At 39.9% G+C, this 27,696-nt stretch overlaps 1 protein-coding gene across 4 annotated transcripts in view; it reads left to right on the top strand.

The window, feature by feature from the left end:
• LOC137281647 (histone demethylase UTY-like) overlaps positions 1–27,696 on the top strand; it is a 123,001-nt gene that overhangs the window by 47,696 nt on the left and 47,609 nt on the right. For all 4 annotated transcript variants that reach the window (XM_067813026.1, XM_067813028.1, XM_067813027.1 and 1 more), the window contains one exon: positions 19,606–19,726. In XM_067813026.1, coding sequence (XP_067669127.1) covers positions 19,606–19,726 — 121 coding nt within the window. The remainder of the gene's footprint in view (positions 1–19,605; positions 19,727–27,696) is intronic.

The raw sequence follows: 27,696 nt of genomic DNA, 5'->3' as shown, positions 1-27,696 counted from the left end.
TCACAGTTTCTTTCTCCATCATTTACCCTTTTTCACTTTCTTACATTCTCAGTCCCTTCCACCTCATCCCTGAGTTGGTGAAGGATGACAGATGTAGGTGGAGGTTGTGATTGGATCCATCAAACCCACACACCAGCTAACTAACAAACACTCATCAGTTGCTCTCATGTTTTCTCGTGCTTGCCTACACGTCACGGAAAGACATGCTGCAGCACGACCACCACAACAACGGTCCATCGACTGTGTCAGGCATTCACGATTCCTGGCAGTGTCAGCCAAATATGGTCACAATTAATCTTTATGTAAGAGACATGTACGTAATGCCTAGGCAGAGCCTACTGTAAGCCAGCAAAATCAATGATCGAAGCAATAATGCATTCATCTGAAACTTAACATGTTCTATGGATACCTTGTCATGAGGTTGTACACTCATCGTGCGTTGATGTGATGCTGCAGGGGAAATTCTGTTAATAGTTTGCTGCTGTGCGTGTACGACTTGTAAAGGAGCTCAGACTGTTGGTTGAAGAAACTGACAAAAACTTAAAAACCGAACGTTTCAGACAAAACCTCAATGGAAGTTTTATAATGAGTGTGCTTCTGATTCTTTTATTTTTGTTTTGTTGCAACTATCTGGATAAGACTCCATTCACACGTTCTCTCTCACTCTCAACTACTTACTTTCTGTCCACACGTAAGGACTCTCTGTCAGTCACTTGGCTATTGTTTGTTCATGCGAACTGCTTTGTATGAATTGATGTTCTATGTGGAGTAATAAGGAAAGCAGTCGAGGACTGACAGTACATCACTGCTAAGTAGCACTGCATCGTTTGCTCAATAGTAACCACTTTGTCCAGTTCTTAATTTGTATCTGTTTTTTTGTTTGTTTGGTTGGTTTTTTTTCTTCCCGTTTTTGCTTCAAAGATCTTGGAATATAATGTCTTTGAATTATCGCTCAGGAATGAGTCAGAATTAAAAGTGAAAAATCAAAATTTCAACTTCAAAGTGGATGTTTTGTGTGGGAGGAAGATATGTGTCTGATCTAGTCTGATGGCAGCATGTTTGCCTGTAGGGGTCCCACAGATTCTCTTGAGACTGATTCTTTGATGTCCCGAAGGATGAGGGGGTGGTTCCAAGGTTTGCGTGTTCAGGTGAAACCTGGCAAAATACTTAACCCCTTCACCTTGGGGTCATTGAAGGTCAGCAGGAAGTGGTTAAACAATGAGAAACAATGTTTATGACAATCCTTCATTCATATGACTGGGCCCAGAGTTTCCCCCTCTGCTGTTGATTATAGTGGAAGGTACCATGCTCTCAATGGCCTACTTCCAGACTAGGAGGATAAAGAAAATATAGGATGGGTTAAACAAATATTTATCAGCTTCCTTCAGTGGTGAAAATCACATACAATGAAATGTGGTATTTGCCATGTTTATAAACTGAAAAATATTTCTCTTTGTTGCAAGGGAAATATCTTTTCTGGTAGTTTTCATTTAAAATATTTATGTTTAGATCAATGCACATGATGGCCACATCTTTTGATACATTCTGTTCTCTTCTGTCATATTGAACGCAGTGTCAATGTCTTTTCCATGATGGCAAACTCATAGTCTTAAATCCGAAGACACATGTTATATTCCTCCTTGTAGGTGCAGTGGGGTAGCCTAGTGGTTAAAGTGTTTTGCTGTTTTCCCTGAAGACGTGTTTGATTCACCTCGTAGGTGCAGTGGGGTAGCATAGCGGTTATATTCTTCCTCGTAGAAGTAATTCTGTGTATTAAGTATTTCATTGTATCCAGTATTTCTTTGTGTCCAGTATTTCTGTGTATTTAGTATTTCTGTGTATCCAGTATTTCTGTGTTTCCAGTATTTCATTATATCCAGTATTTCTTTATATCCTCTGTTTCACTATATTTACTATTTCTGATTACCTCATGACTACCTAAAATATCTCTTGTGGCAACGTATTTTATTGACTCACCATACTAGAAATAAAAATAAATGCTTTCAGGCGAAAATTTCAAATGTCTAATAGTATTGGCTTGTCTACTTGATGTTAACAGTGGCTACCTGGAAAATATGTTTTAGGCCATATGCTATTTGGTGAAAAACATGAACTTTGAGGCCTGCAGCTTTGTGTTAGTTGGCTTGACAACAGCAGTTGTCGCTTGGGCACATAAATAAATTTGTTGATGTGATTTCCTATAATGGTAGTCCAACGAATCCCACTGACAGCAATGACGTCAACATTTAACCTGATTTGTAGACAGAACGGGGCCTCGAAAAACAACCAAACATGTAGCAGTTGGCTTTTTAAAATTACGGACTGTTTGGGGAAACCCTTCATTTCACTGAACAGCATATTGACTGCAGTTTCAGACCAGCTTTTTGTTGATTAACCATCTTTGGTTTTATGTACACAAGGTCATGTTGGAAGTGCTGACTTGCAATGGCTGTCCATGTGATATTCAGGAGTGACTTGGGTTGGGGATTGGGTGTCCTGGTGCCGATGTGGATGCTGTTGCTAGGGCTGATATCAATGATGGTGCTGGTTGTGGTGCTAATGCTAATGCTGGCACTATCAGGCTGATGCTGATGCTGATGCTGATGCTGATGCCGATGCCGATGCCGATGCCGATGCCGGAGGTGGTGTTGAGATTTAGTTTTGAGACATGATACGGTCAGCTACACCAGCAAAACCAAATGTATAATTTTTAACAAACGACATCAAGTAACAACAATGTATTGTTTTGCAGACTTTGGTTTTCAACCACTTTGGATCTTATTGTGTTTTTTCAGTCGTTCTAGCGACAATTTATAATTTTTTTTCGAAACACTAGGTAACACCACCCTAGCCTCCACCCCTCCAACAAAGCCAGATGTATAATTTTTAACAAAAGACATCAAGTAACAATAATGTATATATTTTTGCAGACCTTTTTTTTTACATTTTTTTAATAAAACACTATGTAACACCACCCTACCCTTCCACCCCTCCAACAATGTCAAACCCTTAGTCAGTACAATGGTAGTCCCATCCCAAATTGTCATCTGTGTAGAGAGCAGATGTGCTTGATACTTCTACCTGACTTGTTGCTCTGTGACTGTTTAATGAAGAATAACATTGTAACGATGGTGATACAATTTTTTTTTACCTTTACATGTGTCTTGTAGAATTGTCACCGGCCAATCCTAGGGTTGCAGAAGAAGTATTGATTATTTGGTGTAATCTCCACTGTCTAAACTCCCAGTGAGACATTTGGGTCACATAAATTTAGCCAGCAGCTCAGGGTGATTGGTTAGGAAGTGAACTAGGTTTCTCAGCCACAGAATGTTGAGGGGACTTCTGGAGGAACTAGGCCCTGCCTTACTTGTTTAGACCTGGCTGCTTTGGGTAGACAATATTCCCATTATGCGGTCTGCCTTTGAGTAATCTTTGAAGTAAGAATGCATCCATTTTTTTGGCAACTACCTCTGATTTTTTTTGTAGCATTGATTCTGTGACATAATCTGAGTCTGTCTGCTTGGATTTTCTTTAGTAGAAAAGGTCCAAGTAACGGTGATTGCCTGTTTGTTGTTAGTCTGTTATACAGACCCTGAAGCAAATATATCCAAGAAACACAAGTCTAGGAAATGTGGCAAGTCTAGATTGTCACCACTTCAGGCTGAAATGATAAAAGTCTCGTGGCTCCTTTTTATTAAATACCTTTTCTATGAGATTTTTTTCTGTAAACTATGTTCATTTCAGAGATTAGTTGCTAGTTGTTGTCTAGTCAGTTGTGACCTTTCTTGTGCTGTCTGTTGTGAAGATGGGTCCCAGAATCTTGTCTGTTTTCTACAGTATTTAACAAAGATTTATTCCTAGACGGGCTCTTGAGACCATGTTAGATGGCATGTGCTATAGATCCATGAACAGCCATTATTTATAACATGTGAAGGATCAGAGTAGAATAGCCCTTCATCAACCCGTGCTTGCCACAAAAGGTGACTATGCTTGTTGTAAGAGTTGACTAACAGGATGGTGTGGTCAGGCTCACTGACTTTTTGCCATTGCGCAGATCAATGCTCATGTTGTTGATCACTAGATTGTCTGGTCCAGGCTTGATTATTTACAGACCACCGATTATTTACAAACTAAACTCACTTACTCACTCACTCCCTTTACATTTGCTCTTTCAGAATATCTATTGTTTTCAGTAGATACTTGATGTTTATCTGTTCAAGGACTCTTTAGCAGGAACTGTGAAACAGGATTCTTCACAAAACTAAATCTGTCGTGATTTGCTCACAAGCATTACAGTTATCTATATACATAGATGTATTATTCCCAGAAGTTAAACGTCGTTTCAGTCCAGAAATGAATTATTTATCGTAAAGTATTTTTTAGTCAACCTAGAACATTAAGTTTCTTTATATTTCTTATATCGTGATGAACAGTGGTGGTGTTTGTTTGTGATAATCTCAAAATGACACGAGGAGGTTGATAATGAATTAAATGTCACTCCCTATTGAAAGAGGCTGTTTCATAATGATACGGATTCAAGAACGTGATAGTTTCCACAAACATGAATATTATTGTTCTGTAGCTACTGCGCTTTGTCATGCGGCAATTGAATCTCTTAGCCATGTCACAGATGACCAAGTGTCACATGACACAGTTAGCGGGGTTTCCCAGCGATCAGCGAATGTGCTTCAACAGCTCCGCGGTTAGGGAGTGCGGGGGATGAGGGGCGTATAGTACAGGGTGATTTACACTGGTTTGTAGGTGTGGGGGAAATAGTATAAGGCAGTACATGTAGGTCAGTAAGCAATGCGGCAACGTTCTCCTTACAACTTGTCTTACTACATCAAGAATCTAGGACAACACACACAACATTGGATTTTTCATTTTAAGGTGAGGCAAAAATTATTTTGGGATTAAGGGTTAAAATGGAAATTTCATTTTATTAATATTTAGGTTTTTTTTCAACTGTTTTAACTTTATGTTTCTCAGAAATATTTTCTGGGATAATTAGAAAATATGATAGTTTTCCTTTCAGTACGCAAAGGGGAAAAACTTATTTCCTGTTTAATTTGATTGTGATTTTGTTTGTTTTTGGGATTGGTGAAAGAGGATGAAGTCATTCATTGGGAGGAATCATAGAAACACAAACAGGATCTTATTTTTACGAATCTCAAATTCTCATTTAAGACAGTGAATGTGCTGTGTTACTTGACATTTTTGTTTTTGTGACATATTATACATCTAGCTACCCATGGAAGTCACTCCTAAACATACACCCCAGGCGCAGGAGTATTTGTCAAAGGAATGAGTGAGTGAGTGAGTGATGAGCGACCACCTTAACCACTAGACTATCCTTCCTCTCCAGTGTCAAATCAAGCTTCATATTGTGAGAAATGATTATCAAATATTGATTGTCTGTTTTATTATCATCATTGAAAGAACGTAATTTTAGATATCTTAAAACCATGTGTAAATGGTATGATAATATTTCAGATAAATACTATGGTGATAATTTTGAACTTTTGATTTATAGATAGAATAAAACTCCATTGGTTTTGTTGGAGACAAACAGCATTTTGACATGTTGAATGTCAAATTTGAAAAAAATAACCACCTCAAAGATATGTAATATAACAAACTGTCGTTATGTGACCAAAGTTTGTCATTATGTGACTCTATGTGAAGATCTAATGTAGGTTATCACTATGAAACTGTCAAGTATATGAAGTTGGTGATGTTGATACGACATGTGATGTGTGGAAGAATTTGAAAGATGTGGGCTAGTATTGTCCTTCAGCAGTCCATGCTTGTTGTAGGAGGCAACTCTCATGCTCATGCTCACTGACTTGGTTGTCGTCATTGTATGCCAAGTGTATAGATTTATGCTTAGGATGTTGATCACTGGATTGTCTGGTTCAAACTTGATTATCTACAGACTGCTGATTGCTGAATCATTAAACAAATACACAAACAAACAGGAGTGTCAGTGAGTTTAGTTTTATGCCGCTATATGGCTGTGGTCTAAAAAAATCGAATTTGGACCAGACAAGCCAGTGATCAACAACATGAGCTTTGATCTGCGGAATTGGGAACAAATGACATGTGTCAAGCAAGTCAGCGAGCCTGACCACCCCATCCCGTTAGTCACCTCTTATGACAAACATAGTCCCGCCAATATTGTGTATGAGAACAGCTATGTTTTGGTGTAGATTTTTGTTAGGAAAACGGTATGTTAGTTCATATGTGAAAAGAACCTGTGTTTGGCATGGAATATTTTTCAAAATCTAGTTTAGAACTGTTTACTGAAGTAAGTGGTTACATTTACAATAGTGAGTCTGAACTTCTGACATTTATACTAGTGTGTCTAACCTGGTGGTTTGGAGAAATGCGCTGCAGATGCACAACTAGTCATGTGAGTGTTGTGGTTGTTCAGGAGCACAGTTTGTCAGGTGTCACCATTATCAACCTTGCATCAAAATATACTGAAATATGCATGGAGTCAAAGCATGTCACATGATGCAGCCTGTTATTATATGACTCAAGTCACGTGGTTGGTAATGAGGTTTCAGACGATCTTGTTTTGTTTCTCATTTTAGGGACTGGATTGATTTTGTTCATGAAATAAAAAATATAGTCAAACCAGCCTAAAGTGATTCTGCTCTGATAATCTGATAAACATGTGAATTATATTTGCTGTGGTAAAACATCTTTTTTTCAGTGGAAAATTTGTGTTGGCACATTTCAGCTGTTTTACTGGGACCTCCGTTTTATCCGAGCTTGTTCACTCACTCACCCACTCACTCACTCACTCTCTCTCTCACTCACTCTCCCACTCTCTCTCACTCAGTGTTCGTGAATGGTGTTTCGAAGTAACAGGACAGTGGGTCCTGCAAGTTTCAGAAGTCTGTCTGACCAACTGAAAATTCACAGGACCCACAGAATAAAAATTATACACACATTTCAGTGCCTCTCAAGAATCTCACATTTAGCATTTCTTATGGCCAGCACTGAAATTATGAACAAGTGTACCATTTATTAACAGCAAACAGATGGGGCATGTGACGACTTCAGTCAAAATTAGAGTGAAATATACAGTCAGACACCAGGCCTGGTTGGTTGTAGACTTCTACGTGACCATTGGTGAATCTGCCATATTTGTCAGAGGGTCAGACAGTATTCGTGAACACTGCTCACTCACTCACATTATCTGGTTGAATATGGGATCTGGTCACTACGACCGATCCGGACGGTGGGTGGTAGCCTAGTGGTTACAGCATTAGCCCATCACGCTGAATATCTGGGTTTGATTCACCACATGGGTACAATGTTTGAAGCCTATTTCTGGTGTCCCTCGCCGTGATTTTGGTGGAATATTGCTGAAAGCATCGTAAAACCAAACTCGCTCAAACTTCTTCAACAACAAATAACAATGTTCTTTAAAAATTTCTGTAAGTGACTTGGCATTTATTCTGTTCTGTTCTATTCTGTGACTTGCACATTATGTTAGACATCTCTGTACTCGTGATACAGTGATTCGTGAATCATAAGTATGTCTGAATGGAAAGGAGTGATATTTGATTAGCCTTGCACATCCTGAACCTTTCTATTCTGGTTTAACTAGGAGTAAAATCTCACATCACATCCTTTCGTCATGAAAACGTGTATCTGTTTTAGGAAGTTTCCCCACTTGAACAGCTATTGTGAAACAGAACCACAAGAGAAGATAATACATGTGGGTGGACGTGTGTGCATGCATGCATGCAGTGTGGCACAGTGGTGAGAGAGTGAGTGGGTTTTAACCCCTTTCATTAGTATTCCAGGAATGTGTTATTTTTTCACAATATTTTCACCTTTATGTGTAACTGGGGCTGGTGGGACAGCCAAGTGGTCAAGTCTGTCACATGTCAAGCAGAAAACACGGATTTGATACCAAACATGGGTACAAGAGTACCTTGATCACTTATCATGGTAGCCAAGTGGTTGAAGTATTCACTTGTCATGTCGAAGACCCGGGTTCTAATCCCCACAGGGGTATAATGTGTGAATCCCATTTCTGGTGTCTCTGGTGTGATATTGGTAGAATATTGTTAAAAGCAGTCTAAAACTAAACTCACTTCCTCACTCACTCACCACAGCATAAAACCATACTCACTTGCTATTTTCTTCGTTTCATCTATAAAAAAGCTTCTTTTGAAAATAACAAATCTGTACTCATTGAAACATATTAGGGAACACACGGACATACAAATGTTCCTGTGTTCTTTTCCAAATTTCTTCACAAGGTATATGTATCACTGTTGGCTAAATTCTAGAAATTAAGGAACACTTATACTTTGATGTGTTTCCTTATTTGTTTCCATGAGTATATTGAAATTGAGTCGATATATGTCTCTAACTTCGAAAAACAAATGATGGAAATATGTAGTTAATGATTTGTCAATGTCACATGTATGACCGTCAGACATATTTAGCTTGACTACTTTATTGACGTAATAGTATTGTGTAAATGACAAACCCATGTGATGAAATTGATCTTATTTACCCACATTTATTATTGGCCATAAGTGTTTCTTGCACCATAAGCTTGTGAAAGATGAGTGGGATTGTCTGAAGTTTTGCTCATTTAATTGAGGTAGTCGGAAGCCATGGATTAAAATATTCCGCATTGATGTGGGTTATGTGAGAGTGGGTCAGAGAAGGTTACAGAAATAACATTAGTGATAATTTGTCCTTTGCTCTCACTACATGTTGTATGAGATATCTATAGGGCAGCTGGCTGTTGGTCCCTCCCTGTGGTGACATGTGGGGCAGGCTACCTGAAATAGGCTGAGTGCAGTGGCACTGGTTCATTAGTGAAGAAGTAAGTCGTACATTCTTTTAGGCTAAGGGGTTGTCTGTCTCAGATTATTTTCCCAACTGCCTAGTCTTCCTTCAGTGCTAAAGCCCAGTAGGGAGCAAGTCCAGATGTCCTCTCATTCAGACATTTCCAAGGGCTCTTTTTCCATTTTGAAACAGGTTTATTTGTTTCTATCAAAATTATTAACTATATATTTGGAGAGAGAGAGACTTGGTCTAGTTAAATAGGGGTAGCCTACTTGCTGACATGTTTGCTCGTCACGTCAAAGACCTGGCTTCAATTTCATATGTTACAATTTGTGAAGTCTGTGTCTGGTATCCCCCTGCCATGATATTGCTGGAATAATGCTAAAAGTGACTTAAAATCAAACAGACTCTCTTTGACTGAAAGGGGTGCTGTTCAGGGTGTTGCAGTTTGCTGTACCGCAACTGGAATACGGTTCAAGGAGGTGTTAAATCCAACTCATCATTCTAATAACTTAGGTTCAATTTCTAGTGTGTGATTAAGCATTTTCTGGTGTTCCATGAAAAAAACCCATGTTCTTGGACTCAAAACGTACAGCTGTAATAAAGAGTTATATGTACTTGTCACATACGGACAACTCTGGTTAAGACAAAACATGCATGATGATGATGATGACATTGAAGGATGATACTGATGACGACAACAACAATGATGATGACGACGACATCGACGATGATGACGACGACAACAACAACGATGATGATAATGATGATGACGATGACAACAACGATGATGATGACGACGACATCGACGATGATGATGATGACGACGATGATGACGACGACAACAACAACGATGATGATAATGAGGATGATGATGACGATGACAACAACGATGATGATGACGACGACATCGACGATGATGATGATGACGACGACAACAACGATGATGATAATGAGGATGATGATGACGATGACAACAACGATGATGATAATGATGATGATAATGAGGATGATTTGGTAGTGTTCATGACATTGATTGACACGATGCTTTTAAAGAAAAAAAGTACATTTCCCCCAAATAGAATGTAAACACATCTATTTTTCTCTAACAAACATCCTCTTCACTGATGCGTGGGGAGTTTTCAGTAATATGCCAACTCTTGTGAAAAGCCCATCCTTGCAATGACAGCAACACCTGATTTGTGAATGGAAGTAAACTCAAGAAAGCACTTGACACCGTGGGCTGGAGCCCTTGTTCAGTGTCCAGCTGTAGGTTATTGCTGTCACTGCTGTGTGGGTGGACAACCGTGCCCCAGTTGTTTTGAACTAAAGGGGGATAGTTCCCTCACATTCTTGCCAGAGATCGCAACCTACTGGCGGTATTTTCCTAAATCCACTGACGTGTCACCCCCGCTGTTTGGACTGTCATTGCCTCAAGTGTACCTGTTGATTTTATAGGATTGACAGGATAACAGCTTGATTTTGTTCTTTAGAGGTGCCGAACCACTTCGGATTATTTGGTTGCTTGAAAACATGAGATGAAACAAGGGTTTTGTTTTAATGTTAAGTTGTATATATGTGATGCTGATGATGATGATGATGATGATGATGATGATGATGATGAAAAATGGTGATGTTTGATGATGAAGATTGTTCATTTGATGATCATGTTGGGGGTTAACTCCCATCCAGGATTTGAAATAAAACTTGATTGGTGGGGTTTGCATAGCTTAATGGTTAAAGCTCATCATACCAAAGACCTGGGTTCGTTTCCCCACATGGGTACAATGTGTGAAGCCCATTTCAGGTGTTCCCAGTCATCATATCATGGAATAATGCCAAAAGGGGCGTTAACTTAACTCACTCACTCACTCAATGTGAAACTGTCAAATTGAGGCACCTAATCTACAGTAGAAAAAGTCACTGAAATAGATCTCTTTGCACATAAATCAAACCATTCAGAAAAGAGTTCTTTATCAGAATTCCACTTTCTACAAACTTTATTTTGATTAATCACTGCTGCCATTTTATTCTACTACCCCCTCTACAACTGCAGAGTTCAGCCTAAAGTAGTCTGTGATCCAAGTGATGAAACTGTAGGCCCAGTTGACTTGCATGGAGTTTATTGTGACAGTATTTGCCTAATTGATTTTGGAGGAAGTAGTGTTTTTAGTTTTCAGATCTCCTTCCTGAACATTTTGGTGTGTGATGAATCAAGACAGCATCAAGAAAGCCTTGTGCACTGGTGAACAATACATAATCCAAGACTAACTATCTTGAATGTGTTTAATTAAAGAAAGTTTGTTAATGTAGTAATTTAAGTTGATGAATCGATGGGCGTTCAGTCACCAGAATCCATTTGCAGGCAGGATCGTTCATTCATTCACTAGCCTTGGGGACACCAGTCCCTCAGAGTTCAAGACAGCATATTCCCGACAGCTGTTTTTCTGCCAAATATTGACTGCATAGTTCTGAAAGGTCGTTGACCTGCCTTGTCTGCAGTGGAAGAAAGTATTTACCTAACACCCGATCACAATGGTTCAGTGTTATGCAATTGTTTGTCCAGACAGGCGACAAATCCCATTTGAGGATATTGGATCAGCCTGGTATATCCGAGACCTGGATAAACCTAATTCTGGTGATCTCAAAGATGTTGTTAGCAGGTTTTTTAGACTCTTTCAAGTGATGCTTTCAAATGTAATGGCCAGTTTAGCATGTCATTATCCATGGTTCTTTGAACTTCATCTGAATTTACTTTTCTTGTGTTTGTCATAGAAAAGACTGACTGAGTTTAGTTCTATGTTATGGTGTCTCACAGCAGAAATGGGCTTCACACATTGTACCCATGTGGAGAATCGAACCTGAGTCTTCGACGTGATGAGGGAGCGCTTTAACCACTAGGCTACTCTCTCCTCCTCCAAAGAATCAATTTGTTGTTATCATGTCCCGGTATATGTGTGGAATGGGAGATATGTCTTGTTTTTTATTCTTTGTGTCAAATGCAGCTTTGAAATGGATTGTCAAGGTCATCTCAGTTCTTTTTTTGACTAGCGTAAGTTTGTGTTTACACATCCATTTTTTTTTCACCATTTGATCAGATTTGGCTCCGATACAAAGGAAAAGGTACAGATCAGTTCAACCTGAATTCCTTTGGTCTTTTTGAGAAATCGAAACTACTGTGTGGTGGATGTTTTTTTAAATACATTCATACTTTTCGAGTGTTCAGCAGCTTTCAGCATTCATTCACTTTTCGTGGGACCTGTGAAGGTCCGGGGTAGAATAGGTCTTCAGCAACCCATGCTTGCCACAAAAGGCGACTATATGCTTGTCGTAAGAGGCGACTAATGGGATCGGGTGGTCAGACTCGCTGACTTGATTGACACATCGGTTCCCAATTGCGCAGATTGATGCTCATGTTGTTGGTCACTAGATTGTGTGGTCCAGACTCGATTATTTGCAGACCGCTGCCATATAGCTGGAATGTTGCTGAGTGAGGCGCAGAACTAAACTCACTCACTCACTCACTTTTCATGGTATTTGCAGATCTGTTTTGTTGATGAGTGAAAATCAAGATGAAACCCTTATGACTAGAGTTATGATGATTAATCGATACGCAAGTTATCGTGATTCAAGATGACACCCATTCAGAATAGGTGGTTCTGCATGTCTGAGCACCACACCTTTGTTTCAAGAACCATAGCAAATGCTGTGAAGTATTTTTAAGGATTTACTGTCTATTTATGGTTTGGTTTCATTTGATTTGGTTGATCACTGGATTGTCTGGTCCACATGCGATTTACAACAGAATGTAGATATATTATAGCTGGGATACTGCTGAGTGTGGCATATATTAAACAACAAATTACTTAACATATATATCGGGATCTAGTGGTCAGGCTTGTTGACTTGGTTGACACCTGTATGTCATCAGTTACCATTTGAGCAGATCAATGCTCATTCTGTTGATCACTGGATTGTCTGGTCCAGACTCGATTCTTTACAGACTGTCCCCATATATCTGGAATAGTGCTGAATGTAGCGTAAAACTAAGCTCACTCACTAACTCACCCTATCTCTTCTTTCACATTTACTTCCATTTCCTCTACACCCCATCCTTTCCGTCATCATCGCCCTCCCTTCCCCATTTTCCATCCATTGCATGTCTCTTTCCTGCTCTCACGACTGGACCAGGAAGTGATACGATTCAGTATAAGAGAATAATGCCTTAGTGACAGAGACAGGTGAGGTGAAATGGGGTTTAACATCGTACTTGAGAATATTTTGCTTATATGATGATATGTGTATGTGTGTCTGCTTGTGTTAGCCCAGACTCAAGCTCGAACCACAGAGACACGACAGATACAGGTCTCTGTGACACATCTGTTAACTGAGCTGTGTGTCACAGCTGGCTCAGGACTAGATGCAATCACCCCAATCCACTCCTCACCCAGCAGCCATACACCATCAGACAGCAGCAGCTTAGTACCCATCTGAACAACAGGTGCTTGCTCTGCCATCAGGGCTCATCATTGCATGTTTTCTGAACCAAGTGTTAAACAAGTAGATTGTTAATATGAAGAATTGATTGTGCAGTCCCTTTTGATTGGTACGAGATGGTTGTGAATGGATTCACAGCCACAGGACATGCTGGACACAGGTTCAGTTCCCATATGGGTAAAATGCTGGAATATTGTGCAAAAGGTGCAATACCCATCTCACTTACTCTTTTCTGGTAGTTCTCGTGTGTTCTATGTGTGTGCATGCATGCATGAGTGCATGCATGTGCATTCCTTGCAAACATTTTATTGCTCACTGAGCCCTCTATTGTGTATGTGTAAAATGATAATTACACACTTGAAATAGAAACACAGATGTTGCACTGCTGAACATTGTGGCAAGTCGCTATACAGATATATCATCATGTACAATTATATACATTGTATGCTTTTCTCTAGGGTAACATGGTCTGATATATATGCCTCTTTGTACTACTGTTACCCAAACCAGTAGGATAAACACTGCTACAAAGAGGCTACATCAGACCGTATTACCCGTGGGGGAAGCATTCAAAGTGTTTATCTTACCGCCATGTTAATTGTATAAAATATAATATTTTTTTATTTTGGAAGATTGCTACTGACTAGATAACACATAAACAAAATAGACTCGGCCCTCGACTGGATTTTAAAATCGGTAAAACATATTCTGACATTCTTGAAACTGCTATAAAAATAGTTAATTATGTTTTTTGTTGTTTGTTCAAACGATTCAGTGTATGAAGTAGTTTAAATCGAGCAGTGAAAATGGGTGAAATAAAGTCAGAATCAGCTAACTGAACGGTGTTTGAACTTCAGGCATAGCATGCATCATATTATAACTTCAAACAATTCTTAGGGGTACAGCTTCTTGACAGAGAGCTTTGCTGTTACTGCGGCAACAGGTAATATTTTTTACACAGAAGTTTGTATATTAAAAATGAGCGAGTTTACTTTTATGCCTGTTCCAGCAATTTTCTAGCAATACCAGAAATGGGCTTCAGACATTGTACTAATGAGGAGACTTGAACCCAGGTCTTTGATGAGCATATGCATCTATCATTAGGCTACCCCACTGCCCTGATTATTTTGGTTTGTTCCATACTGCCTTGATTCTGTTTGTTCCATACTGTTTTCTTCCATTCTACTCAGTTGTGTCATGACCTGTGAAGGTACGGAGTAGAACAGACCTTCAGAAACCCATGCTTGCCATTAAAGGTGACTATGCTTGTCGGAAGTGAAAGGATCAGGTGGTCAGGCTAGCTGACTTGGTTGACACATGTCATCGGGTTCCCAATTGTGCAGTGCAGATCGATGCTCATCTTGGCGATCACTGGATTATCTGGTCAAGATTATTTGCAGACTGCTGCCATATATCTGGAATATAAAGCATAAAGCTAAACTCACACTGTCGTGTCCAGCTGTACTCTGCTTCTGAGCAAGTTTTACAACGGTAGGAGCAAGAATGCATGCGAGGGTATGGTGACACACAGTCCGATCACAAGTAACTGCTCCATCACCAATAGTCATGCTGTCTGTCAAGCATGGAGTTCAGGGGACATAGTGAGTGAATACATCATACTATTTCAGTCAATTTTTCCTCTAGGCCATGCTTCGCTAACTCTACCAACACACTTCAGGACCACTGTTGACAGATGCACGTCTGTCATTCACATTCAGCCCAGTATTTATATTTAACATTGTGGGTCAAAGAAGTAGGTAGATAACTTCGGGTGGTATCTCGGTACAAAGGCTAAGGTAACCATGATGGCTTTTGTAAAACAGAGGAAAAAGCCGAAGCCAAAAGTCATCATATTGACATCCATAATAGATGCAGCAGAAACATTCAGTACACTGCAGAGGGTAGGCAGTTCGTTGGTAATGCTTGGATTAATCCTGAGAAAAGAATGTAGACTTTATGATGTTTGTGGATGAACTGTTGAGTGTTGTTGTCCCGACGTATGTCGCAGGTCCCATTGTGTGCACTGGGAATGGCATTTTGTGCACCTTCTGCACCACAGGGATTCATGTACCTGGAAGTGATAATGGCGAAGTGTTATTGTCATATTTGTCGTCATGACTGACAATATTTCAACTGCTGTCGCAATATAGCAAATCATAAAAATAACATTCATTTTTCTGAATTGCTAGAGGGTAGCTGTGTGGAGAATCTGGTTTTTTTGTAGCAGCTTCATGAAGGTTTGACATCGCCACTGTTCCCAGACATCCCCATTGTTCCCAGACATCCCCATTGTTCCCAGACAGTCCTACTGTTTCCAGACATCCCCACTGTTCCCAGACATCCCCACTGTTCCCAGACATCTCCACTGTTCCCAGACGTCCCCACTGTTCCCAGACATCCCCACTGTTCCCAGACATCTCCACTGTTCCCAGACGTCCCCACTGTTCCCAGACGTCCCCACTGTTCCCAGACATCCCCACTGTTCCCAGACGTCCCCACTGTCCCCAGACATCCCCACTGTTCCCAGACGTCCCCACTGTTCCCAGGTTTTACATTGTCTGCTGGGTTAGAATTGGTTTTGAGCAACGTGTGCTTGGCGCAAGATGAGACAAATGATATTGGGTCATGTCTGGATATGGTTGACACATGTCACTGCATCCCATTAGTGTCGGTGATGCGCAAGCTGTTCATCACTGCATTGTCTAGTCAGTCAGTGAGTGTAGATTTACACCACACTGAGCAGTGTTTATAATTGTTGCAAGGCGGCAGTCTGTAAATAATCGAATCTGTTCCAGACAATCCAGTGGTCAACATCACGAGCATCGATCTACTCAATAGGGAACCGATGGCGTCTATCAACCATGTCAGTGAGCCTGACCATCCAATTCTATTAGTCGCCTCTTATGACAAGCATAGGTTTCTTTAGATCAGTTCTAACATGGATCTTCATGGCGCATAATGTCTTGTCCTGACTTGCCACATAGCTCAAATATTGCTAAATGCAGCATTAAACAACTATCAAATAATGATACGAGTGGACTATTTCTGCAAGAGGGTTCAAGATAAGAAGTCTTCAGGTAGCCCAGTGACAAATCATAGTGCCACGTTTAAGAGTGGGAATTAAGGTTAAGCTTAGTAAAGGTTGCTTTATGAAAGGAGCCCCTGGTTTGATGTTCCCTGTTTGGGCAAGTTTAGAGCTATGCTTGGTTTCTTCTTCTTCCTTTGCGGGTAAAAAAGCTGAAGCAGCAAAAAACGCATTCTTGGAAACAGAAAAGAAAGACAACGCCATGAGGTTTCGATCCTTCATCAGTCTCTTGGCCTGGAAGGCCTTAGACCATCGCTTAGTCTCAGAATATATATGATTTTGCAAGTAGCAAGTAGACCCTGTACTGTCGCGATGAACTATCGCAAAACATGCAGTAGTGCTTGTCTGTTTGAATTTTCTCATTTGAAGCCATTTCCCACATGAAGGTACATATATAAATTAAAAACAAGCTGGCGCGGTTTGAGTCTCTTTAGTAACTGACAAGAAACTTGAAACCAACCCAGATCAAGTTAACAGTTAAAACATAAACTTAATGTTATTCACACTTTCAAACTCGCAAGCTGCATACTTTGCATACTGTTTGCCGCCATGTTTGTTTCCGAGATAACAGTTGACAATTCTGGTACTGCCTGTATTTTGCGCTGTACATTTTTAAACAGAAGTCAGATACTGAACTAAGTCACCCATATTATAGAGTCATTTGTACTTTTTCATTTCTACCATCGATTAATTGCTATCGGACACTCATCAGTTACAATCCATCGATAGTCAAAAGCATCGTTACAACACTGGGGAGAACCGGACAGTTGCAAAATAATGTGGTTCAGGAACAGTGTGACAGACTTAGTAAACCTAGGGGTCCTTCCTTGACAACCAGCTTTCCTGACTTCTTGTGGCCTAATGGTTGTCACCTGGAGTAGGTCATAAACACTGTATCAAGGTGACAGGGGGTCAGTCAGGTATTACTTGTGTCATCCCTAATTATCTTGTCAGCCATTATTCTTTATAGTTGGTCAGACTGTGTAGAACTGAGGTGAAGAGCAAGAGCAACGCTACAATCAAGGATAACACACAGGTGCGTGTGCACGCCCCAGTGTTTTGATTGTGATCAGCGTTTCATTGAGTATGTTATGCTTATTAGTTTCCATATGAAATGAAAAGTTCGAGAGTCTCTATATACAAGTAAAGAAGAGAGATTGTAGAGGATTACTGATGAAAAGCTAATTTGTAGAGGTATGTCTGGAGTAGGCTCCTGAACAAGGAGAAATCTCCCAAATCACTGGGACTATTTGTCAGTTCAATTGGATTTATTTGATAAGATCAAAAATACTTAGATTCAGGGACTAGTTAGTCTAGCAGCACTGTTGTTTTGATGGGTTTGCGTATCTTCCATATATTGAACTTTCATAAGCACCTGTGTTTGTCTTTTTGAATCCTTATGAAAATCGAAGTATGGCTTATAGATAAACAGACAGCAACATTTGTCCTTGAGTGGCAGGACAACGTTTCACTGAAAACTTTAATAATACAGTTATATTATTGTGCAAGTGTATGGAGTATACTGTTGGAAAGTTGTCTGGCAAGGGAGAATTCATTGTTTAATGATAGTCTCTCTCTCACTGGTAGTTGCATCACAGGCAGAGGTCAGTCAGGGTCATTGGAAGCAGACATCAATTAACCACTGATTGTCAGATAAGTAAGGGAATTAGGCCAGGGTATATGGTTGAACTACTTTGTTGCACCAGTGCTATATTTATCCATGTTTCGGGGAATTAGTCAGGGAATTGGGCCCTAAACAGGGATAAATAGTCTAAGGTTCTTGGCTATGAAGACAGTGTCTGTGAGATACAGGTAATCTGGTTAGACGTTCCAAGTCAGCTTGGTTTTCAAGGATGGACTGGTTAGAGGTAAAGTAACGGTGGATTTATCCATGGATTTACCCATAATTCAGAAAGGTGAACGGAAAATGATTTTATCAAAAATATTCTAGCTGCAAACAGCATCTCCCAGGGACATGAAAGTTGATAGAGGGATCATGCATTTTGTATTAACTTCAGACGAAAAGTTGAACAGGTTTGTAAGTCAATATTGATTTTTGCTGTGAGACAGTTAGAATGTCATACTTTATGTACGAAACAATGACAGTAGCTTAGTGACGAGAAGAACTGAGTTGTTGAATCAAAGGTGACTTACATTTTTCCTAGTACAATCATGTAAAAATACACACAAGGACCTGATTCGACCTGTGAAGACCTGTGAAGATTCGGGTTAGAATTGATCTTCAGTAACTTATGCTTGTGGTAAGAGAGACTATTAGGATGTGGCTGTCCCGCTCTCTGACTTAGTTGACATGTCATCATGTCCCAGTTGCATAGATCAATGTTCATGCTGTTGATCACCAGATTTTCTGGTCCAGACTTGATTATTTACAGACTGTCAACATATATCAATAATATTGCTGAATGATGGTAAAACTAAAGTCGCTTACTCATGTGACTATAGCGATTTGGTGCTCGGGTTCACTTAAATTTTTATGCCTTTCATCACAATCCCAAGTGTGTCATATGATTTTGCTCATGGGAACAGTCATTGGTTTGTCTGGTTCTTGCTCAGTTATTTGAAAAATGTATTTGGGCATTAAAAATAGCTAAGAAGACACGTGTGTAAATTTGGTGTCATAACCCCTGTGAGTTAACATATGTGATGTGCTGTATTGTCTATGATAATAACAGTGATATCATCACTGTACAACACCATCATGGTGCATCAGACATTCCTCATGATCCATTGTCAACTCAACCTTTGTGCTTGTTTACAAATTAACTTATGCAGTTCTCAACAATTTACCTTGTAAATTGACTTGTGAAGATCTGGTATGGAATAGGTGTTCAGCAACACCTGCTTGCCGCCAAAGGTGACTGTGCTTGTTGGAAGAAGTGACAAAGGGACCAGGTGGTCAAGATTGCTGACTTGGTTCACACGTCATTGGTTCCTAAATGCATAGTTCGATGCTCATGTTGTTGGTCACAGGCTTGAGTATTTCAGACTTTTACAGACATTTACAGATTTCCGCCATAAAGCTGGAATATTACTGAGTGCGGTGTAACACAAAACTCTCTCTCCCTCACTAACTGTAAATTCATTTATTAATTATAACGGTGTTGAACAAATCATGCAATGACTTGATGTTTTGCTTGTTTTATGTTACTGTATCACTAATTATGTGTTTTTGTCTCCAGGGCCGTGAAGGCGTTTCAGCAGGTGCTGTACATTGATCCTGGGTTTAAGAGAGCCAACGAAGTCCATATCCGTCTTGGGTTGATGTTCAAAGTCATTAACAACTATGACGCAGGTTTGAAAGTAAGTACACCATTTTGAAAGATTTAGGCTTTAAATCTCTGAGTTAAGCCGCTAGTCCCTAGCAGGAGTCCAGTAAGTTTCCTGTTGGTCTTGTAAACTGATCCTCCTGCTCGGAAGATCCGTGTAAGAAGTGGTATTCAACCAGTTCTAATGGAACATATGTCATATTTGGGATTTCACTTTCTCAGTAAAGTGTGCTGGTGATTAGGTGCCTGACTCTGAGGGTCCGGGTTCGAATCCCGAATGGGACTCAACCAAAAAAAGTACTAGAATATGTACTTTACCGATAAAGTGAAACCCCAACTATGACATATGTTGCATTTGACCACTTTCTAATCGGCATTGTGTAATCATAGCTGTCAACCAGTTCTAGCCTGGATCTTCATGAGTAGGAGTAACTGGATATAAACAATGATACAACTAGATGTTTCTGAGGAGTGATGGGCTATACAGTGGTTAGAGCATCTGCACATCATGCTGAAGACCTGAGTCTGATGTGAAGGAACAAAACTGACTCTAAGGTTTTCTTTAAAGAAGAAGTTGGTCTGTGGCAGACGGAGGGCCGATGTGGGTAGGGCCATTAGGGCTATTCTTCAGAAAATTCCCTGCATGTGGGCAATTCTGCAGAAAATACCTGGGATTTCTTGGACAGTGCCTGTAAAACTGCCTCTACAGAATTATTCGGTAAAAGGAGAACCAGGCTAGACAGTGGCTGTTTGTAATTCTGGGCCTAGATTTTTAAAGCTTTGTTCTACATAAACATTAAGTTACGACTGTCTTAATGCTGTGAGAGCTTAAAATCTAGGTCCAGTTGTCTCCTGTCATGATATTGCTGCACTATTATGATAAGCAGCGTAAAATCCAATTCATTCTCATGTTGTCTGGCAATTGAATGACTAAAGCTCTAAACCTCGTGGATGTCTTCAGGAACATCATTGACAACAGGCCTTTGTGAAGATTTAGGGTCAGCATTCTAACTTATGCTCGTCATAGGAAACAGGTGATGAGTCTCAATGATGTCATGTGCCATTATTTACATGCTCACGCTTTCAGTGTAGGAGACCCGTGAAGGTCTCGGGGTAGAATAGGCCTTCAGCAACTCATACTTGTCGTAAGAGGCGACTAATGGGATCGGATGGTCAGGCTTGCTGACTTGGTTGACACATGTCATCGGTTCCCAATTGCACAGATCGATGCTCATGTTGTTGATCACTGGATTGTGTGGTCCCGACTCGATTATTAACAGACCTCCACCATATAGCTGGAATATTGCTGAGTGCGGGGCAACACTAAGCTCTCAATCTCTCGCTCACTTGTAAATTCATTTATTAATTGTAACAGTGTTGAACAAATCATGCAATGATCTGAGGTTTTGCTTATTTTATGTTACTGTATCATTAATTAATCATTAATTGGTCCAGACTTGATTATTTACATATCACTCAATATAACTGGAATATTACTGAGTGTGGTGTAAAACTAAATTCACTCACTTACTCATTCAGTGTAGGATATAACATGACCCGTGGGCATCATTGATGATTAAGCCCATTTCCCGAGAGAAGAGGGCATACGTTTCAATAATGCCCACAGGTCAAGTTATGTCCAACTTATAAACCGCCCGTCTTGTGAGGAACATGCAGTTCATATCAAGAAACATTCTCATTCATCACAGCAATCCTTCGTAGCCTAGTGGATATAACCGCCAAGCTAGTAAGTGAAGGGTTGCAGGTTTGAAACCGGGTGATGACTCTACATGTTGGAAACTGTCAATATTGTCACGTTTTACGGTCATATTCAGTGATGGCAAGACAATGTCATATCAATCTTCAAAACAAGTAATAATTGAAATTTACAGGGCAGAGGGATGTTTCTTACCGATGTATTTGAGATATAGGTATGTCCATTATGGTAGAAAATAATGGGATTTGACTATAAATAAATAAATGAGTGAATGATGGATTATGGATGGATGGATGGAAAAGGAGCCCCAGTGAGTTGGGATCATTGGGGGAAATATAGACACAAGTGAAAATAATGTGGTTCAGGGACTGTGAAACAGACTAAGAGACCTGTACTGTTCTGATCTGAAGCTGTAAAGTGTACATTGAACTCAATATGCTTTTCATTCACACTAGACAAGAATTTGATCTGGACCCTTTCAGTCTAGACATAACTGGATTATGGTCATTGTGATTACACAGGGATCATGCTATGAGGAAGGGATCAGGTGATGGTGTATAGTCTAGACCTAACAACATTTGAAAATAAGAAATGCATTAGATATGATCTAAGAAAGAAATTTGAAATCCTTTCTTTGCTAAGAGCAGTGAAGATTTTAATATGCTTGGGGTATTGTGTCTTGATGACTGACAGAGCATTGAAAAGTTATCTCCCTTTAATAAATCTGGATTTCATCCATTGACTTCAAAGATGCATAAATTCTTTGATGTATCTGTCTGAAGTAGGACTTAGATTGTGTCTTATTTTTGTTCACATGCAGTAGAGATCTCAGAAAATATTCTGCTGTTGCATAGATAACAGGCAACTAACAGGATTGGGTGGTCAGACTCGCTGACTTGGTTCACACAAGTCATTGGTTCCCAATGAAAGAGATCGATGCTCATTCTGTTGATCATTTGATTGTCTGGTCCAGACTTGATTATTTACAGACCACAGCCATATTGAAATATTGCTGAGTGCAGCATAAAACACAACTTTTGTATCTCTCGTGGGCACATTAGCATTATTAATGCACAAATTAAGGACACAGTTAACTTAATTAATTGTTGAATGCTGTTTTCATGTTTCATCTATTACTTTAGTTCTTTCACACACAAAAAGCAAAAAGAACAGAAAAAGCCAAACTAGAGCACAATATTATCTTTTAAGTAAATTCTACAGTTTGTAGCAGTTAAGGACATGGACTATTAATGTGACTTTGATAGTCTCCACTTGTAGACATGTACATACTTGATTCACCTACCTGTTGTCGGTAGTCTTAAGAACATGGGTGACCTTTAAGAGGTCAAGACCAGATGTGAGCTGGTGTGAAGTGTGCCACTGAAGCCCTGGCATGTATCTCGCGACCCTGTCTGACGGACAGAGAGTCTGGGCTACGTGATACTGGCTGCGTTTGTCTCCATTTGGTGACAAGCAAACACTGCCGAGAGGCAAAGCCAACATGATGGGATTGTTTAGTTTGCGTGCAGCAGCTCTTCAGGCTGGAGAGGTTATATTTTCACCTGGAATATTACAGAGTATATTTCCCCGTGGCCTTGTTTTCCAGGCCGGAACTAGGATTTCGGCTCATTTCAGCTGTAGAGATTTTGACCAATTTCTGTCATTTTGGTTTGGTCAGTGTGAGTATTGAATTTTGGGATCTATTTTTATTTATTTTTTTTTGGAAGGGGCCCAGTTTGTTTTGATGATGCAAGATTGAGATTGAGACAAGATGCTGCCTTCTTTCCTGCCATTTTGAGATGGGTGGAAAAAACTGGAAAAATTTCACCATTTTTGCAATGTGATTATCAGCGCAAGTATTATGAATTTAATGTTGAATTAGATTTATATGAGCTGTTCCGATTGTGTTTTTGAGTTCAGTGAGGGAACTTACATTAATATTTGTGATATAATCTTCATTGGCTTGATACCACTTTTTACCCATGAACATGCAACCACCAAGACAGTGGACCCGTGAAGGTCCCGGGGTAGAATAGGTCTTCAGCAACCCATGCTAGCCATAAAAGGCAACTGTGCTTGTCGTAAGAGGCGACTAACAGGATCGGGTGGTCACGCTTGCTGACTTGGTTGACATGTCATCGGTTCCAAATCGATGCTCATGTTTTTGATCACTGGATTGTGCTTTCCAGACTCGATGATTTACAGATCGCTGCCATATAGCTTGAATATTGCTGATTATGTCGTAAAATTAAACTCACTCACTCACTCACTCACTCACTGATGCCACTTTTAAGCTGTTTGGTGATATAATGAAAATGATTTTCTTGTCTTTATTTTTATCACACTTGTTTTGAATGATATGAGTTTTTGTAAAATTGAGGTTGTCATTTGTGTGATCAGGGGTCATAGTATGTTTGTTTGAGAGCATATAAAATATTAGAAAAATTTGATGTTGAGAAATACTATTAGGCTGAAGGATTGGATCATGAATCACTTTCCATGGTACACTGTAGACTTTGGAAATCACACTTTCATTATCTAATCTAATGAGGGTTATTTTAGTCTGACATCTTCCTCCTCTTTGTGGGAAATTAACAAGGAAGATCCTTGTATTGGTTAAATCAATACAGGGACTATTCACGTGATACATGCACTTTGAAATTTATCATCTGTCAGTATGGTTGTCGGTTGTAGGTGTGGGTAAAAATATCACACATTGATAACTGGTTAAATGTAGGTCTCTAGGCTAGTTGTTTATGGAAGCAAGGGGGCGGAGATTGCGTAGTCTAGTCGTTACAAAATTATCTCACCATGGTGAAGACATGCTTTTGGTTCTTCCCGTGGGTACAGTTGTCATGGTTAGTTCTTGGGTCGTATCGTCTGACGCTCTATTGCTGCAATGCTAATTCTGTCTCCTTTTCTCAGCGGTTATTAATATATGAAAGGAAGGGCTTGAGGTACCTTGTTGTCTGATTAGCGTTCTTTCCCTCTCAACCATGTTCGTGTGTCGGTGTGACATGACATTAATTATACATGTGACGTTAAAGAGTGAAACTAATAATGTGCACAGCTGTATCTCATACGACAGTGTTGAGAAATAATACATGAAAGCAGATAAAGAACACCCCTGTTGTGGAAGTATGACACTGATGATATATACTAGTCAAAATAAGTGAAGAAAAGTAAACTAATGTGGTATTATCAGATGTCATTTGTTTTTGATACTTTTCTCTTTCTAGCTAGCTCGCTCACTCACTCACTCGCTCACTCGCTCACTCACTCACTCACTCCTGCTCACACAAATGATTTGTTTTTCAAAACTTCAATAGTCATCATTAGGGTGATATCAAGGTTCTGAAACTCAGCTGTCAGTGTATGAAATGTGCCACGATATCCCTGTGCTTGCATACTCAGCTGTCAGTGTATGAAATGTGCCACGATATCTCTGTTCTGGGAACCTGAACCAGCAGCTGGGTATCTGTGTGTGTTTCACATGAACTGTAGCAGCCTAACTTGTCCACCCTGTTTGCTGGAGGCTGCCTGACAAATGACACGCACGAGTTCAATGTTTTTGTTTCGTTTACTTTCTATAAAAGCCTGTGACTTACTGTGCACCTCATTAGGCATGACTTTAACGACAACTGTTTGCGTTTAGAGGAAACGATGGGGACAGAAGAGAAACATCTAGTCCCTGAAATATCATTTTTGAGTTTGTATATCCAAGGAATGGAATGTAATCTCCAGTATAATGGACCCTTGAACAATGGTTAATTCAGCGTAGAGCTGAGGCTGTGAAAGACCTGTAAGAATCAGCGTTAGAATTTATCTCCAACAATTCCTGTGACATCAAGGTGATTACCTTAACATGTATAATGTGGATTAGAATTGATCTTCTTTTTCCCCATGTTGTATGGCCTGCTGACTTGTTGATGTTTGTCATTGTTTCCCAAGTTGCATAGATTGATGCTCAGGATGTCAATCACTGGTTTGTCTGGTTTGGGTTCTTTCATTCATAAACTGCCTTCAAACAACTGGAATATTGACATCAGTTAAGTCTGTGGGCTTGAATACCCGATCCGATTAGTCTTGAGTTTTTCGACAAGCATGGGTTGCAGAAAACCACTGCTAAACCATATCTTCACACACACACATTCACAAATATAGTGTCTTGTGGAACATAAACATCTTCATAGTCAGTTAAATATCCGTGATGTATAAATAGCAGAACTATGACCTCTAATTGGCCTTGTTATCGCTGGTTACTTGTCTCTAGTCCTGTTATTTTAAATGCTGACAGCATCTCTCACAGGGCATCTACCCTAATATTCCAGATGGTGGATTTATTATAGGCTAAAAATATGAGCGCTATCCTTACAAGCAGATTCAGCTCTACCAAGGAGCGGTTTGAGCTATATTTACCTTAACATTCTCAGTCAACCTAGACTGTGTCTCAAGACTAAAGCTCAGTTTGAATATATTGTGGGGCGATGGGGTGTAGCCTTGTGGTTTATGAAAAAATTGACTCACCACACTGAAAATCCAGATTCGATTCCCCACATAGGATGCTCGCAGTTGTGAAAATCCGGGTAGAATAGGTCTTCAGCAAAACATGCTTCCCACAAAAGGTGACTCTGCTTGTCGTAAAATCGGGTGGTCATGCTCACCGACTTGGTTGGCATATGTCACTTGCTGACTTGGTTGCATTTGCGCAGATTGATGTTCATGCTGTTGATCACTGGATTGCCAGGACCAGTGAGTGAGTGAGTGAGTGAGTTTAGTTTTACGTCGCACTTAGCAATATTCCAGCTATATGGCGACTGCCAGGACCAGAATGAATTATTTACAGACCTCCACCATATAGCTAGAATATTGCTGAGTGCAGTATAGAACTAAATTCTTTCAATCGCTCATGATATGTGAAACCCATATTGCTGGAATATTGCTAAGAGTGGTGTTGAACTAAACTCAATCACTCACGGAATGCATTATAGAAAATGGCTCCTTGTAATTGAAATGCAAGCACAATAGACCCTAAGTGTTCAGTTCATTAATGACCTGTGAAGATACAGATTATATTTAGAATTGTTCTTCAGCCACCCATGCCTGTCGATAGAGGTGCTTGTGACGCCCACATGGGTACAATTACAATGAGTAAAACCCATTTCTGGTGTCCCTTGCCGGAATATTGCTGAAAGCGACGTAAAACCACACTCACTCACTCACTCACTCACTCACTCACTCACTCACTCACTCACTCACTCACTCACTCACTCACTCACTCACTCACTCACTCAGCACTGCCGTATAGCTGGAGGTGCAGCATAAACTACTAAACAAGTTCAGTCAATTTAGACTCACTTAGATCAGTTGAATGATCAGTTTTTAACTTCATTTTTAATGATCAGCTACTATGGTTCACGTTTTTTGCCACGTCAACTTGTCTAGGTATTTGCAAATGTACCCATCTACAGTACGATTCATCTGATCGTTCATTGCCAATGTCTGTGGAACAGTGTTATATCACCGTCAGCTTGTCAGTCATGTTTATATTCCAACGGTTAAATAAGCTGCAAAGCCTGTGGCACTAATGGACTGTTATTATATGAGAAACATTGAATCAAGTCTTGACATTTTTAGACATGCAGTTTCATGGTGCATTGAGAGGGTTAGATGTTTTGTGGAGATGTTATTAGTTATCTCCCCTGGTCTGAGCACACAAAAGAGGAAGTTTGCCTTTCAAATGTCCTGATGGATGATGAGGAAAAAGCTTGTTTATGCTTTCCAAAGATATGAAGTTGTAGAATCCTTGGATATCACTGGGGGTTTTAATACTGAAGTCATTTTTTTTCAGATGTTTGTGTTGTAAACAAAGAAATAGGGCAAGGTAGTGAAGGAAAGAGGAATGCATATGAAAGAAAGCCTGCTCATAGATTCAGTAGCATTTGTCAGAAGGGGATGGTTCAGGGACTCATGGTAAAGCTTCTGCTTCTCTGACCAAAGACACAGGATCGGTTCAGTTTGCTCCATAGCAACAACCCAGTTTCAATTCCCTCCATAGCGGCAACACAGGTTCAGTTCCCTCCATATCAACAACCCAGGTTCAGATCCCTCCATAGCAGCAACACAGGTTCAGTTTTGCTCCATATCAATAACCCAGGTTCAGATCCTTCCATAGCAGCAACACAGGTTCAGTTTTGCTCCATATCAACAACCCAGGTTCATTCAAAGGCATTTAGAAGTTGGCATAGTAATACAGTACAAATTTTATGGATAGCAACTTCTTGGGT

This window comes from Haliotis asinina, chromosome 4, assembly GCF_037392515.1.
Source record: "Haliotis asinina isolate JCU_RB_2024 chromosome 4, JCU_Hal_asi_v2, whole genome shotgun sequence".
In the NCBI taxonomy this organism is placed as follows: Eukaryota; Metazoa; Mollusca; class Gastropoda; order Lepetellida; family Haliotidae; genus Haliotis; species Haliotis asinina.
Note: the sequence above shows the minus strand (reverse complement) of the source record. Positions and strands in the feature narration are given on the sequence as shown.